The sequence below is a fragment of the Ornithodoros turicata genome, chromosome 4, assembly GCF_037126465.1.
Source record: "Ornithodoros turicata isolate Travis chromosome 4, ASM3712646v1, whole genome shotgun sequence".
In the NCBI taxonomy this organism is placed as follows: domain Eukaryota; kingdom Metazoa; phylum Arthropoda; class Arachnida; order Ixodida; family Argasidae; genus Ornithodoros; species Ornithodoros turicata.
Genome location: NC_088204.1, coordinates 66280915 through 66297617, shown reverse-complemented (window position 1 = coordinate 66297617; position 16703 = coordinate 66280915). Strand labels below are relative to the sequence as shown.

Genomic DNA, 16703 nt, shown 5'->3' with positions numbered 1-16703 from the left:
GTTTCCTTTTACAGCAGGGAAAGGTACGTATCAAGTAAAGTTATATCTCACCCAGAAGGAAGCTCGCACTGTTATTTCGAATTTTATTAATTCAGAACTACTAATTGCCCTTCTCTCTAATGAGATTAAGATAAACACTATCTACACATAAAGTAATAAGTGTTGAAGTGTCACTGTTGACTTAACGGTCTATACTGTAAGCAAACAAGACAGAGTTCAAAGTCATTGGTTATCAGGATCATCAAGCTGGGTCCTTGAGACATATGTAGGACGCTATCACTTAGCACAGGAGCACTTCGCAACTTTGAACAGCCTTGCAGGGCGATTCAAAGCATATTACACGTTGTCTCAGCGTGCATATAGTCTCCGGCCACACAGCCAAACGCCCGCGAAAACTCCCACGCGTGCCTCAGGGGAAGGTTGCACCTGTTCTTCGCCGACCTTGCATCACTTTCGTCAATCTCTTCACTGCTGTCACATAAGCAGAAGCAGAGATTCATGAAAAACAATTGGTCATCGACAAACTGATCAGAGCGCCGCTCCCTAAAGAACCAGTTCCAGAACGACGTCCCGCGCTCTCCCAGGAGGTCTTCGTAAGCGGCGAACGCAACAGAGGGCATCACAAAGTCCGCGAAGGCAAAGCTAAGGTCTCGAATGTCTGTATTGAATTCATTCGCAACGCATTCCGTCGCCCTGTCGAACGTCTTACGGGTTGCCGTGGTCCACCAGACATGGTTACTCCCTTCGGCGTCCCATTCGCTTCCGGTGCGGTAGAAAGTTCGCAGCATCTGCTTTCCAATCAGCATCCCCAGGCCACTCTGGTCCACTGCGAGGTTTTCACCGCTGTATAAGGGTACACTGAAAGACTGCTTCATGACGACGATGACATTGAAAGTCTCCTCGTACTTGGCCAAAAAAGATACGGGTGTAAGCCAGAACATATCTTTCGCAGAAGCGATGCTCGCCGTTTTCGTGAAGATAAGGCGACGGTGACAGTCACTCGCAGACAGATACAGGGACAGCGTGTCCAGTTCCCGTTCGTCCGTGACGCAGGCGTAGAGGGAGTCGAGTGCGGTATCGTTCTTCATGAGATCGGGAGCTGATAAGATAGCGGTTACTGTATCCAACTTGCTGAGTGCAACCGTACGGGTTTCGCTGTCCAGCCAGGGCGCTTTCTCGACGCGTTTCTTGTACTGCTGCTGGATCGATTTGAAGATGGCGTCGATTCGATTAAGAGAAGTCTTATTAGTATCCATGTAGGGTCTCGAAGATGCTAGAGGAAGAATGTGGTTCAAGCGATAGAAGCAGTAGTCCTGTAAGAAGCCGCGTTTCAACATGAGACTCTTGGACTCGTTGTAAGCGAGGACCGACAGAGCATTGATGATGTGCCAGGTGAGGAAGCTGGCCACGGCACCAGGGTTGTTGTCGTTGAACTCAGTCACAAGGTTGTGGACGGCACGTAACAGACGCACGTTTGTAACAATGGTGTCCGTAGCAAGGACGGTATAAGTGGTGTCTGTAAGCGTATTAATTGCGTCGACCCACAGGTGGGGCTTGATGCCTGAAAGTGGAATGGTAAACTTTAGCTCTCATACCTCACCGGTTTTCTTCCTCCAGCTGCAGGACGAAAACCGGTGGTAACGAGATCCCTATCAGTGCAATGGAACTGCCGCCTTTGAATCTTAGCGCGTGTGCTGCGAAGCAGGCTAGAAAAATGCAAGAATCCTTCCTAAGAATGATCCTTTAGGGAACATTAGAGTGCATCCAAATAAATAAAGTACCATATTTATTTTACTTCGTGTTGTAAATGAACCGCGCTCAGACTCACTACGCAAAACATAAGCGTCGACAGTAAACATTTCGCACTGAATTTTCTAAAGAATTCGCAAAGCTTTATAGTTTCCCAGCTCCAAAAAGAGGATGACGTCATCATGTCCTCTGGAGTCTGTCTACCTCAGGCTTCCTTCCGGCCCGTGCGTGTCCCTGCCCCACGTAGGAAGACTACCCGTAGCCGTGGGGAGGCGACTGAGGGAGGAGAGGGAGGAAGACTTTGGAGCAGCAGTGCTATCAAGCGAGTGGAAGAATGAACACATCGTGACGTCATACTTCCGCATCAGATAGAGAAACAATATGTTTACTGGCGCATGGAATTGAAGTCGGTGGGATTCTGAGGGCACGAGACCAGTAGCGTAGTCAGAGAAATATTTCGGGAGGGGTTGTGAGCAAACTTTATATGGGGAGAGCAGTTCACCCTTTTCCCCCTCCCAGATGCACTACCAAAAGTACGATTTCGGGTGGGGGGGCTTGAACCCCGGAAACCACCCCTCTTGCTACGCCACTGCACAAGACTCAGTCTGAACCGACACAAAAGCGGGCCGGTAAGGACGTGGAGGGTAGGTGCAGGACTAGACCATCCGGTTGTGTTTTGTGTCTCTGTCCCTACCACCTCTTCAAGGAAATGACACCGCCCACGTCCTTACTGGCCCACTGTTACACCAGCTCGGTACACCGGCTCGCTTGACGCCCTGGTCACCAGGGGAGGACCTCGATATTCCCGATTGCGAGATCCCCGATCCCGAAATTCACGTCCTTGAAACAAGGAAAATCAAGGAGAATGCTCGACTGCCTCGTAAGATGATATGTTGGTACATCACGAATAAAAAAAAAAAAAAAAAGAAACAGCGCGAAAAACTGGACAGACAAAGAAGACACGTACACACAGGGAGCGCTGACTAATTATTTTCGCGCTGTTTTTTTTTTTTTCATTCGTGATGCACCAACTTGCCCACACTATTGCCTTAAGTCAATGATATGCTGTGCTTAAAAATATGTTAAAAATAACACACACATATATAGTATAATACAAATACAAGAAAGATTTATTATGATTAAACTAGTTCATTAAAAAGTGCTAAGGAAAAAATACGTTCAGTCTACATTGCGGCGGAGGCTCCGCCTTCATCAGGACAAAAGTAATACTGTACTTAATATTTACCTTAATAGTTATACTACATTAATACATTTTTAGTTTTAATAATACCTTAATACTTTTGTCCTGATGAAGGCAGAGCCTCCGTCGCAACGAAGACTGAACATAATTTGCCCTTAGCGCTTTTGAATGAATTCTTTTTTTTACTTATAGTACTCCTACTTCTGTTGTCCACGTCTCGATTATTTTGTATTTATCATTTCGTGCCCATTCGACTTTTGTGTGTATGCTTAAAAACAAATCACTATTTAATCACTCAAGTTAATTGATGGGTTTTCGATGTCTGTCCAAGTCGTTTTAGCAAATGAAAGCAGCCGCTATGCTTAGCAGGGCGGACACGACGGTGCCAGGATGTTACTACTAGGTTAGTCCAAGTCCGGTGTTAGCATTTGTATGTCCAGGTTAGCCTAAATTCGCCGTTGGCAGTTTCCCGAGCGCGACTGCGCATTTTATAGTCATATCACATTTATTCATAGTAGTTTGTTTTCCAACGGAGATTTTGACAACTTTATTTCGAGGTACACCCGTCACCAGTAGGGACTGGATTCCAGTTCAGCGGGATAGAATGGCCCCACTCACCTCGGATGATATTGGCCATTCCTTGGAACGTTATTTTTTTCCTTCTGCTCGTGTAGACCCTGGTCAGCTGCAGCACCTCGCTGTCAGCCTCGTCCAAGACTGTGTACAAGCGCAGAGGGACACCAGCTTGGAACTCCGGAAACATCTTGTAGGTGTGCTCAACGTTCACGTATAGAATAGGAAAGCTTTTCTTTGTCTGCCTCCACAGGTTGAGATATCTGTTTTCGTGAAACATCCATCGATGTCTGCCTGTTCGCTGAGGCACGGGTTGTAAGTCTAAGTCGAACAGAGGGTTGATGCCCCACGCTATCGCCAGTTGCACGAGCACTTCGATTAGATGACTGGTACTGGTGTTTCGTGGATATGGCCAGCCCAGATTGAAGCTTTCAACGAAGTGAGAGAGCACGGTGGCGTTGTAAAGGCCTTCGTTGAGTGAGATGCAGTCCTGGAAGAACGCAGCCGCTTTCTGAATGGCGCTCCTGGGCCCTGTCGGTGGGACCTGGATGACGAGTAGGCTGTTCTGCGCTTCCTGGCTGGCATACTGATGAAGCTGTGGTGATGTAAGGTTGCTGTTATTACAGACCTCCTGTACAGATTGTACTATAGATATTCATTATGACAAAAAGGTTGCCCTGGTAGGACATCAAAGAGTACTAAGGTGTCGTTCCAGTGTACTATATTCGAACTGCCTTCCATACTGCCCTGAAGGGACTTTGTGTAAGCTATCCTTTGAATTCTTCCACTGTGCTTATGTGGTTCGAACTTGCTTGATGAGAGTTTATTTTTAGAATGCGTGGGCCACCATCTATGACAGACCATCTATAGGGTTTACTGACGTCACCTCTCTAGAGGGCACTAGCTTCAAAGAGCGAGACCGCCGCCATAGTCTAAGTCTGTCAAAATTTGGTTTCAGTTTTCGCTCCTTGCCATACTATTCATTCCGTACAAGAACATAGAGACAATAAATGAGTGATAAAAACATGAGGTTGGAGGTATGGATGGCCAGAAACTCAACCCGCTAGCGACCGTAGCGCTCTCCTGACGTCATAAAAATAATGCCTGTCGAAATCTACGGGATGTTGCAGTAAATAATTACAATCTAAAAAACATTGCTGACATGCAATAGAACGGACGAATTGGGATTGTCTGTTATCCACCCGTCGCAGACGAACTGGTAGAAGTTGTCGCAGGGACGCACGCTCCTGTTGAGGCTCCGCAAGAGTTGCGGCTGTCCTGAGATGCTGACCAGGGTCCTCCTCCTGAAGCCTGACCACCGTCCCCAGAGAAACTCGTACGAGAGCCACGACGAAACACCGATCAGCGCCAGGACGAAGAGCAATGCGAGGAGCTTGGTCTTCCTGAAACGCCCAGGCTGCGCCGATCCGCCATCCGTTATGGATGGTTCTGTAGTACATGAGTCTTCTTCCAGTTCGGCTGCTTGTGCTTGTATGAACTAAAGGTTCCGGAATATCCGCAGGCTCTGCTAAGGGTACAGAAGAGTATTCCATGCACGGGTACGGATAGGCACGTTGTTGTTGTTGCTTCTTCTTCTTCTTCATCCTCGGGGAAATGGCTCCTCGAGGCACGCTGTTGTTGTTGCTCCTCAAGCGGGATGGCGCTTATCCGCTAGGGAGATTGGCCAGGACTACTGAGGTGCGGTCAACAGGATGTTAAAAAAGAGTTAGATCCACTCAAAAGAGTTAGAATCGGTTAGAGCTGGAGATGAATGACATGATACTATGGAGAACAGCGCTGTCCCTAACGCCATTATGGGAGGCTCCAAGGGATAGCAGAGATGTCAGGGAGAGCTGAGCACCGATGGAGAGAAGAGGGGGGACGAGAAGGCGACGACGAATGGTGGCGTAGGAGGGGCAGTCGAGAAAGAAGTGATGGACAGTCTCGGCTTGTCCGCAGTGCGGGCACGCAGGTGCCGATTCGAGGCCAGCACGGTGAAGGTAGAAGTTCAATGGGAGGGAGAGGCACCGAGCACGCGTTACAGAAGTTTCGAACTCACGGCAGCCACAATGCTCAGGATTCCAACGGAATAAGAGGTGTTCATAGCCAGGACGTGGAGGGCGACGCCGCGCGAGTGAAAGGAAGCGTCTGTAGCGCGCCCGGACGATGTCAGCTATTGGAGGAAGGACATCCAGGATTGGCCCAGAGAGTGCCATATTAGCCAGGGTGTCAGCGGCTTCGTTGAGCGGGAGACCGCGGTGACCAGGAATCCAGGTGACAAGGAGATGGGAGATGTGGCTAGGTGCAAAAGCAACTAAGGTGGCGAGCAAGGGGCTTGTAGGGCTCTCAAGGGAGGAAATCACAGAAAGAGAGTCAGAGAGGAGGAGCACCATTTTGAAAGCGATGGGAACCCTCATCAGCGCTAGGAGCATGGCTAGAAACTCACTGTGAAAGACCGGTGTGTGGTCCGGGAGGCGGACGGGACTGTGCAAGTCGAGCTGTGGAATGACAATGCCAACTCCCGCCCGTTCCTCAGAGACAGATGCGTCCGTGGCGATGACCAGGTGATTGGGAAACTGAGACATGTGAGTGTCGAGCTCTGCTTTCAAATAAGTGAGAGGGGCATGTTTGGCATCCGAATGAAAGATGCTGAGAACCTGGACAGAGGCTGGCGCGGGAGGCACAACCGGCTGGGGGACATGGGCAAGCGAAACATTCAGGGGCGACAGGAGAGATTGGGCAAATAGCAACTGGGGAATATTGGATCTGCGCCACCGCCTGCTAGTCCAGGAACCCAAATCTCTGAACGATTCAATGTGGTGAGAAGCAAGAGGGCTCTGCGCCAGAGACAGGAAAGTGCTCACTGTTAAAAGATGAAAGCGGGCTTTCAGTGGGAGCACACCCGCCTCAAGATACAGGGCGTCGTTAGCAGTATACCTGGGAAGGCCGAGACACATGCGGAGCGCTTTCCTCTCTAAGACGAGCAGCTTGCTTATCCGGTAGTCTGGGAGATGAGAGAAAAGGGCACAGCCATATTCGAGGATGGGACGGACATAGCAACGATAGACATAAAGGAGGGCATTCCTGCGCATACCAACACGAACGCTGGAACAACGCTGGATGCAACCCAGTGCCGCGGAGGCTCTTCGGCTGATGTGGTCAATGTGGCGGCCCCAATCCATCCTGTGATCATACCACACACCCAGATACTTCAGAGACTCAGGTTGGTCGATGCGATCGTTGCCTATCAAAAGATTGAAGCTGGGCACCACCCCACGGAAGCCCACAGGCGGAAATAGGAGCACGGCACATTTCTGGACCTTTAGACTCAGATGAGCGGATGTGGTCCAAGCCACAATAGTGTCGATGTATTGCTGGGTCAGCGTGTACAACAAGTGCAGCGATGAGGCCGAGGCGAAAAAGGCGATGTCATCTGCGTAAGTGATTGTCAGAATATTCGCGTCCAATGGAAGGGAGCTCATCGCAGAATATTCTTCTTTCTTAATACTCAGTGGCGTGATACTCGAAGGGAGAAAGGCCCGGGCCAGACACATCTATGTAAAATGAGAGCCATAGAGAGGCTGATAGTGAGTCCTGGCTATAAAAATCGAGGAGACATGCCGAACCATCTATCTGCCCAACCGCAACAAGGTCGATGTTCAGACAGGAGAACGGCGAAGACACAAAGGCGCTTTACACGACGTCTGCTGTTCCTAGAGAACCATTCTTTCCTCTATGTACAGAGCATACCTTCATGCATCTCCACGTACATAGGACTCCCGAACTAGCTGAGAAGCAATACAGATCTCCAACAGAGCACCAACAGACAGAGACCAGAGCAGAAGACCACGAGATATTTTCGAAATATCTGGGCTCTTTTGGTGACTTTTTCTGACGCTGGGACGAAACGTTTGACATTGCGACCAAATGTCGCCACACTTTCCGTGACGGTCGCAAATTTGTTTGCAAAATGTTTGTGATATGTTTGCAGAAAGGTTATTAAAGGGACTGTCGCATCCGGAACCGTGGTTACGAATCCAATACCAATGTGTTCGGTACACTACCACGAGCTATTTGCCAAATTTTCTCCTTCCAAAACGGACCGGGTGATGAGGAATCGAATTTAAAAGATCCGGTTTCGTTTTGATCCTCGAAAGCGCCAGCGCCAACAACATCGCGTGACGCAAGGTCGAATCTGGCTAATCCGCTGTGAAGGACGCTGTCGTCTGCCGCCAAGTCTGGGGCTGCTTTGTTTTTTTCCGGCACGTCGCCCGTATTCACATGTGACACTTTCTAGTGACTCGGATACTATCGCTACGCTTGCATCCTTCGCGTGGGATGTCGTTTGGAAACCGACGCAGCGTTCCCGACTCCAGGAAAACTTCCTTCGAAAATCTCGATGTTTGATTTCGCACGCCAAGGATACAGCTACAGCCAGACCCCAGACGAAGCGAAAGTTGGAAGCAGCTACATCACTAGCGGGTATCCAGATGAAGCAAGGAGTGTTCATGCTGTCCGTGTATGCTCCTCGCATTTCACCGATAATGTGTACCTGGATGAGAACATCATGGAAGTGCAACTTGGATTGACACAAAAAAGGAACGAATTGAAACTTGACGCCGTTCCGACAGTGTTCCACGAACAAAGCGAGCCAGCAACTTCGACAGTAAGTCACAATGTCGATGTAGTTTCCCAATCGGGTCTGTCACTCTTGCGCGTGAGTAACTTAGCAGCAAAAGACGAAATCGGTACAACGTAAGGTATCTCCTAACCTATGATTAATAACTAGATAAATAAAATACAATAAACAAGTTCAAGTGATGTCGTTCATATGAACGTGATTGACTTTTCTCGTTGTCGGACGCGTTATCATGAAACTTTCACTGTTACTGAACCTGTGACTTTTGTGGAATGTGGTAGACATGATTGGTTTTCATGTGTATTATAGCTGCAGGCAGTTCGACAGGGTCAAGCGCAAGTGGTACGTATATTACTTAAATACATATAATGTGTTTACAATTTTTGGACACAGAGCAATTCGCAAACTATGAACCCCGATCACTAAAAGGAAGAACTGACGCTGTTTGTGTGCTGGTGTTAGAAACAGGCACTATACAAACAGTACCTCTGTCCGTAACATAAGCGCCATAACCCACTTCCCAGTTACCTTTTATCTCTCTGTTTGTGAACTGTTTGTGTGCTGTAGGGCGGCGGTTTTTGCGGTTGTCGTAGCCAACTTGAGGTGCACTTTTGACGTTCTGTGTTATAGAAGGACCAGGTGCTGCTGATCAAGTCCCATCCATCCATGAAACGGCATCAAACAATGTACGTGTGTGCACGGCAATTTTGCTGAGAGACCTGCTTTTTACACTAATGCCTTTACGACGCCTCTGACAAATTAGGATCTTCCAGAACAGTGCTTTCTTCATCCAAGTTCAAGAAGTAAAGAGAATGACTTCATGGCTTCTACTGACATCTCACAGCTACATGCCAAGACAAAATAACTTGACAGCAGGAAATGAGAAGAAAAAAAAAAGGTCCGTTTCAGGTCCACCCAAATCTTTGTGCAGAGGCTGACAACAACAACGCTATTGTGAGATGATGAATGATGCTGATGCAGCGTTGAGATTAAGCCCTTGTTTCCTTTTTTGCATTACTGCTGGTTAAATGTAAAATGATGCACCTACCTCCAGACATTAAAGGGGCTACCAGAGATGTAGTGTCAATTCAACAGAAAACATGCATGTTCTACGAGGCACTGTCACATAAGCATTGGCCAAATTTGCTGTCCTGTGAGCTTTGATAGGATATGCCGTAGATAGTAAGAGGCCTCTTACTGTAAAAGGGAGGTGCATTAATCGAGTAGTGGGGTCTGAGGCATGAGGGCCATTTCAGGATGTACTAACCCTTCTAAAATTTTACACTTGGTTATGCCCAGAGATCGATCCAGATCCCCCCCAACACCCCGAGTTTTTTTCCTGTGTACCACTGTTATAATGAAACCGTCCAATTTACTGTCCAATCGTCCCGTTTTCATTGCAATTGAAGTACTTACAAAACTGTTTATTTTATTTTTTATTTTTGTGAGTCCCCGCTTCAGATCCCAAGGGACATTGCAAGTGTGGTGCACACTGATAACTGTCTGTGCATAGCAAATAATAAATATCTGTGCGTGAAGAGTTGGATGTGGACTTATGCAATGGCTCTTGAATGGACAACACTCAGTCAACACAAAGATTTATTCACATTTGCGTAACTTATTGCCTGTCATTATAATAATTATTATAATACATAGACAAGAGGTAATGCTCTGCCAAGGATCTCTGAAGTTACAGTCTTGAAAGCTGTTTTCAAGACAGTGGTGCTAAAAAATTGGATCAATGGCAGGTATCAAAATTTGTTTTGCTGTATCAAGGCAGAACAATCTTCCGTGGGAATGACAAATTTTGGACATTCCCAGACAGATGTATCACTTACTATGATAATGAGGTGTAACTGTACCATTAGTGAGTTATGAAACGTTACCTGAAATTATTTGACGTGTTATATCCCTCACATGCTATAATACTGCCAACGATAAGAAGCATCACACTATCATTAAAAGTATAACTGTCACTTATGGCCAGGTAGTTTATTGCTCCTGCCTATTCCTTTGCACTTCTCGGGATTACTGTGGTAACACAGATTCTGTTTCACACTTCTCAATTGGAAACTACGCAAGTCTATTATGGTGTAGGTGTGAACAGGAACTGAGGCACACTAAAGATGATAGTCCTGCTAGGACCAGGATGGAAAAACGTTGACGAATCATGCGGACGACACACCCAGGTATCTGTCGTCTGCTTTTCGGTCAAGGAATCTCCAAACTCAGCTTGTAAACACACAATAAGCAGTGAACCTGACGTAGCTGTAAAAAGAAAGGACACTTTCCTAAACACGTAGCATAGTAATTTCCTGACAATCATTCTAATTCTAACCCGGCCCTTGAGTTGCACAGTTGGTTAGAGCCTTCGTAACTTTCATGGGGCATTCGTCGTGTGTGCAAACAACGACGACAACTACGAAAATAAGGATTGCTCGACGTGCCTATCTATCGTGGGCACAGTAGGCGAAGACTGTGATCGTCGCTGCAATACTGCGGTAGATACACCACTAGAAGTTCTGGCCGATGACAGGGAGCTGGGAACAAAGTGTGATGCGTGCGTGTGGTGCGTGCCGTCGTTGCACAACTCTACCACTTCACCAGCACTGCAGCATATAGGTACTCATCCAGTTCCTGAGGAACACAGACGCCGCACAAACACTTGGATTGTTTCCTGCGTCGTAGTGTGAATGTCACGGGATTAAGTATTGAGCACTCCGATCATGAACGTACCTAAAGCAGTGGTCCTGAGGCTCGTTCTGTTGCGCTAACGCAGCTGCGGCACGTACATCACCAGCGACTTGCAGAATAAGCGGATCCGTCGAATATGGGCCGTCATCAAACATGTATATTCGTCACGGGAGCTATTACTAAAGGCATTTGAACAGCACGATTCGCCACTTCCGCGTTCCGAGTCCGCCATCTCCGTATGTGCCTTCGCCTTCGTCTCCCTGACCTTGCTCATGCAAGCTGCAAGCCGCGGGGACTCCTCTGGCTCGCCGCGTTCTTATTGGTCAGATTCCATGTGACGTTGCTAAAGATTCTCAGCAGGGAGTTCCGCTTGACGCCCGCTTCCGTCGTCTGCTGTAGCGCCGCTTACACACGAATTATGCAAAAAGTATTCCGTCGATCGGAACGGGACTTTCGGAGTCATGGTCAGTGAAGGACGGGGAATCTCATTTCACTGTGGTTTCGGAATCGATCTGTGGTCGATGCGACTGTCCCTTTAAAGGAGCAATGATGTGACGTTTTACATCGCTCGAAACCCTGCATCGTCTGTCAAGCTATCCACCAGGAGTCACAATGCAAAGTATTTTCTCTCTACGGTGCGTTATAGCTGTGCAATCGAATTTACAAAAAAACAGTCGGAGAAAGCGGCCGCGGACGGCCGACACGATACTGTCGTGACATGGTGAAGGCCCTGCGCATTGTATATTTGTTTTTTCTTCGCAGCTCACGCGCCGCTTGTACAGCTTCGTCCAAACTTAACTTGAACACGGCGCCGGCCTGCGAAGCAAGAGGGACGACACCCTGGCGGCTCTAACTGGAATTATCGGGAGAGAGCGTTGAGGGCTGTCCTACTCGCATCACGGGGAAGGCCATCTGAGAAGTGGTGCTCCGCTTCGAATGGGCAATGATAGGAGACGCAAAGCTTCAGTTTGTTTGTAGTGATTACGTGACCTTGTGCCACCTGATATCACTGATCGCTGTGAAGAATCAGTTGCCTCAAAACTGCCGTTTCCTTGCTATTAGCTGCGCGGGAGAAGCTCTGTGCGTTCAAGGGCTACAAGATAATTTCACTCTCATAACAAACCCGAGTTATTCTTGAAGCAGCATGGAAGTGGTAATGGACCATGGAGGAAGGAAACACAGGAGCGGCCCTTCCATACTTTTTCCATTGGGACCAGCGTGCCAACCTTCGCGTTGGATTCTGGGATACTCCTGTCTACCATGTGACCCATGACGTACCGCTCATGTGACCCCAAGAGCATGGCGGCTCCCTTCACACAAAGCAGACGACGCGTTTGTAAGCCTTGCAGAGGTTTAGATATCAGCATTGTGTTGAGCGCGTGCGTGAAGTTTTATTTATCGTATTCGGAGGTGTACCTTTATACTGCAAGACCACCTATGGACGCCAGGGCGTGACCTAGGACCAACATTACGCGTGGCAGCGTTGATTACGCGCTGAGGATGTTGCTTCGTCATAGTGAATGTTATATTGTTCTCGTGTCTATTGCTCAAGGTAAAGAATACTAACCAAACTTGTACAGTAATGACATGAATAAAAATTGAAGGTACTTACAGTGCTCCTCAGTACCTAATACAAATCATGTCCATTACATTTATATCTAATGTACATATCTTCGAGAGAAAGTGTACCTATCTTTACACTTTATGAAATGACTCTCTGACACGCAAGCAAACATATTTAATGACAACACAATTCTTTGCACTCAGCACACACAAAGGATAAAATGTATACATTATTTGCAGAGTAAACTAAGTAATATGCATGTATACACAATGCAGAAAACTTGATAATGGCTGAAGACGATTTGCAACTCTGACATGAAAATGACAAGACAACAGAGGGGTTACCGGAGGGATATATATATAGTATGGTAACTATTGCCCCTTAAACAGTGTCAATTTGGTGTACATTTGCCGGAGTCTTTCTCTGTGGAGACCTGCTGTTGCTGTTCTGGATTCATGATGCAGGCGTATGTCCAAGTATTTATGTGAAATGCTTTTCATCAAGTGGTAAAAATGATTTTCAAGTGGTGCTTGCTCAAGCATATGACTACTCTGCAGTGATTGAAATATATTGCTCACAATGACAGCCTGAAGAACCTGTATTAACATTTTTTGTAGAATCCTATCCGATGATAGTCCTGAACGTTCCACAAAAGATCGGAACACCTGTTCACTGCGAGTACATACCTGAATGACGTCATCTGATGGATACACCAACCAACCCATGCTCTTTCGGCGAATGAGAGAGTGTTGTGGAATGGAAGCTGCGGGAACACTCAGAGCTTCAACACATGTTTCACACTTCAAGCATTTTTGCAAATAACGAACGACATATCCCGCAATGTAAGTGACAATCCTGTCAGCAAATGGTGAGAGAACAGTGGGATCTGGGAGGTAAGCATGATCATGGTAAACTGCGCTGTCGTCATTGTCTGGAGAGTCAGAGAGCAGATTTCGTGGTGTTGACCAATTGATGATGTCTTCGGATCGAGGCATAGCAGAACTGGTGACATGAAGGATGCTGATGTTATCCAGAGGAAGACAATTGCCTGTACGTTGCTGTCCAATCTCGTTCTGAACAATCAGTTTTTTAAATGCCGATTCGAACTGTGTTGCTGTTGGGTTATTGTTGCACTTTCCATATGCACGAATTGCACCAAAAAACAGTTCCAGGTGATCTTGACTCAGTTTGTATGTTGGGAGATACTGCAGTTTGGAAGTGTTCTCTACCAGGTTCTTGTACAGGAGATCGAGGCTGTTGAAGCACACGAGGAAACCGAGAAATCCTGTTTTCCGGTTTGAGTCCAGCACTAGCGGTCCGTCTCTATTGGTTCGCAGTGTTGAAATGTATGTGGATGCCTCTTCCATGAATTTCCTAGCCTGATTAATATTTTCTGAGCAAAGCGGCTTTTTCCAAGATCGTTGTCTTATATTTCTTGAATTCAGGATGTCAAAGCTATTGTTCACAGTGCGCAGAAATTTTTCTGTCACCTCTGTGTCTTCGAATCCAGGTACAGAAAGTTCGCGGCATTCCTGGAGTGCGTCCGCTACTGATGTACTGATAAGTTGTGCAGCCAGGCGGACTTTCATTGGCTGCTTCTTCCAATTAATGTGCGCTTCCCTCAGCTTGTTTCCAGCATGTATGCCCTCTTTTTGCTGTAGTGCATGAAGCTCCTTGATATGGCTCCAGCGGACCATGCCTCCATCATTTGTGAACACACAGTGTTTGTCACAGAGTGCATTTCTAACAAGCTTTAACATGTGGCATGCATCCAAAAAGGCGACAACTTCTTCTCCTGAATCTGGATGAGTGAAGCTAGTCTTCAGTCCAGTTGCATAATTCAGATTGCAACCAAGGCTTCTTAGCATGGCTATGTTTGCAGCAGCTCCGTCACACGTCAAGGACACAACATGTGCCCCAGCTTCATGAGCAATTGAAAGTCCCTGGCGAACAAGATTACACCGCTGTTCGCCGGATATACCGTCAACCAAAAAATAGCCTAAAGGGAGCTTCCACCTGTCATTGATGCACACAAGTAAAATGACAAAGGCCTCCTTAGCAATGGAGCCATCATTTGTGATGCCTGTTCCAATGTCCACATAGCCACTCATATTCTTGCCATTCCACTCAACATGTTTGCGTATTGCCATTTCATCTACAGACATGCTGCATATTGTTGAAATACCTTTTGCCGCGTTATCTTGTACCTTCATTCTTAGAGCCGCCTTGGCTTCTTTAGAAAATCCAGGTTTTCCATCAACAGATTCATACCATTTTCTCAAAGTGCGTGGGTGGGGAAGGCAGGTGTCGAATGTTTGTCTTACGTAATTGTATGCTCGGTTGGAATAGAAGTGAAGTGTCAAAGCAAATGCTCGAAGCTCAGCACTGTACTTTCTTTGTACTGGGCGGCCTGTCTTTTTTCCAACTTGCCTCATTAGAAGGTCTTTGTTCGATCCGGCAACAGTGGAGAGCACATCTGCATTTTCTTGGAGTAGGATATTTTTTGATGTCAGATCATCAATAACATTCTCAAGATTGGCAATTTTCTGCTTCATTCGACGCTGTTGTTCCTGAAGTGCCTTGATTCGTTTCTTGCTTGCTGTATGGAGGTTGCCCAACCGCTTTACTTCTTTCTTCAGAAAGGCTTTGACAGGAGTGTCCTGTGGGTGTGATGACCCCTGGAGCAGCAGATTGTGGCAAAACTCCCATTATAATTTGGTTGTAATGATAGTCGACACAAATATTCCACTCTGAATTAGATTATATTGAATTTAATAGGAATGAATTGAAAAAGAGACACAAAACAACGAAGAACCATGAACCATGAAAGGCCCATGTTTCCACAGTGTATTTATAACTACAGTAACTGTCCCCAATTGTGGCGATCACTACTCGCCCCTGTGCCAGTATCTACAAGGGTGGAGGGAGGGGGGGCAACTGCCCTGCCGGAACATTCCTAGAGATGGACGCGCACCTTTCAGGGAGGATGCATTTGGGGGGTATAAACTTCCCACTTCTCCCACTACCAATACCACAGAGGCGAAAAAGCAATGTCGACCCTGACTCACCCTTTTCATTATTGTCTTTTCTCAGTGTATACAAGTCCTCAAGCCGGTTGTCACAAGTCTTGAGAGTGTATGATCACGTGTATAGCACTCAGTAAACAATAAATGACGAAATGTTCATGCGTCACGTTCACCTAAGAGATGGTCACATAGAATGATGAACAGCTTTGATTTCCATTGTCATGCACGATTGATTGTTTTCATGCAAGATCACACAAGCACACCGTTCACACAATGTTCTCTTTATTCACATCTTTATAAAAGTACACTAACTTTGTTCCAGGTTATATAGTACACATGACGGTAACATCACTCCCATCGTGCAAATCATATCATAGAAAAACTGGCGCACATACCTGTTAGACGTTGTCTCTTCACTGAGTCACATGCAAATCAACCTGAATCACAACTAATTTTATCTTCTTTATTAGATAAATCATCAAACATGCAAATCGTATTCCATAATGTGTGGACATACATGCTTGTCCTTGAGTTGTGATCATGCAAGTCGCCTTTAGCTGTCTGAATAACTACATGAAATGAAATACAAATTAAAACGGAAACATGCAAACCTCAATTTAAAGTGACAAGAACATCTGTACAGTTAACTTCTTGCCTGTGTGTTTGCTGTGTGTTTCAGGTGTCTTAAGTTCAATTAAACAGTTGACTTCAGCATCCAGTCTGAACAAGAACAAAATCTAAACAAGTAAGCATTCCACCATTACTGAGCTGCACCAATTGATCTTATTGTGAAGAGCGTCGCTTTCCCTATATGGGTCGTCCTGATGCAACAATGCTAAACTAACAATGCACTGGAGGTAAAAACTGAGCACTAGTCATTGGAGTCAGGACTTCACTAAATTTCTTACCACTTGAATGTGTCCACTTGTGCCTGGTGTCACTGGTTCACAACCACTTGACGGAGCGCTGCGTTGCTGCAAATATGGTTTAAACTACTCAGGCTGTTTACTAACCGCTTTTCAATGATTGAATGACTAATAACTCGTCTCTAACTTGCCATTACGGTCACAACAACACAAAATTTCTTACAAAGTCAACATGTCCACTTCGGCCTGGTGTCAAAGGTTCGCAACCACTTGATGGAGTGCTGTGTTGCTGCAAATATGATTTACACTGCTCAGACTGTTTGCTAACCTCTTTTCCAATGAATGAATCACTAATAAAGCATCTAACTTGTCATTATGGTCACAACAACAC

The 16703-nt window shown here is 46.5% G+C and overlaps 2 protein-coding genes and 1 long non-coding RNA gene across 4 annotated transcripts; 1 reads left to right on the top strand and 2 right to left on the bottom strand.

Annotated features, from left to right (window-relative positions):
- Positions 1–69: 69 nt before the first annotated feature.
- Positions 70–5096, bottom strand: LOC135391730 (neprilysin-11-like). 2 transcript variants are annotated; one of them, XM_064622144.1, is made up of 3 exons: positions 4726–5096; positions 3569–4118; positions 70–1561 (listed from the first exon to the last, which is right to left on the bottom strand). In XM_064622144.1, the coding sequence occupies exons 1-3, from the start codon at positions 5074–5076 to the stop codon at positions 327–329; spliced, it is 2136 nt and encodes a 711-aa protein (XP_064478214.1). In that variant the 5' UTR covers positions 5077–5096; the 3' UTR covers positions 70–326. The 2 variants fall into 2 exon arrangements, 1 of the variants encoding a protein (XP_064478214.1); XR_010422085.1 differs by lacking the exon at positions 70–1561 and having other exon boundaries at positions 4073–4118; positions 4665–4813.
- A 172-nt stretch (positions 5097–5268) lies between these two features.
- LOC135392530 (uncharacterized) lies at positions 5269–7005 on the bottom strand. Its single transcript, XM_064623238.1, has one exon. The coding sequence runs from the start codon at positions 7003–7005 to the stop codon at positions 5269–5271; it is 1737 nt and encodes a 578-aa protein (XP_064479308.1).
- Positions 7006–7927: 922 nt separating this feature from the next.
- On the top strand, positions 7928–9029 carry LOC135393346 (uncharacterized). Its single transcript, XR_010422582.1, has 3 exons — positions 7928–8189; positions 8472–8504; positions 8793–9029. It is a non-coding gene; the product is annotated as an uncharacterized LOC135393346 (long non-coding RNA).
- Positions 9030–16703: the final 7674 nt, after the last annotated feature.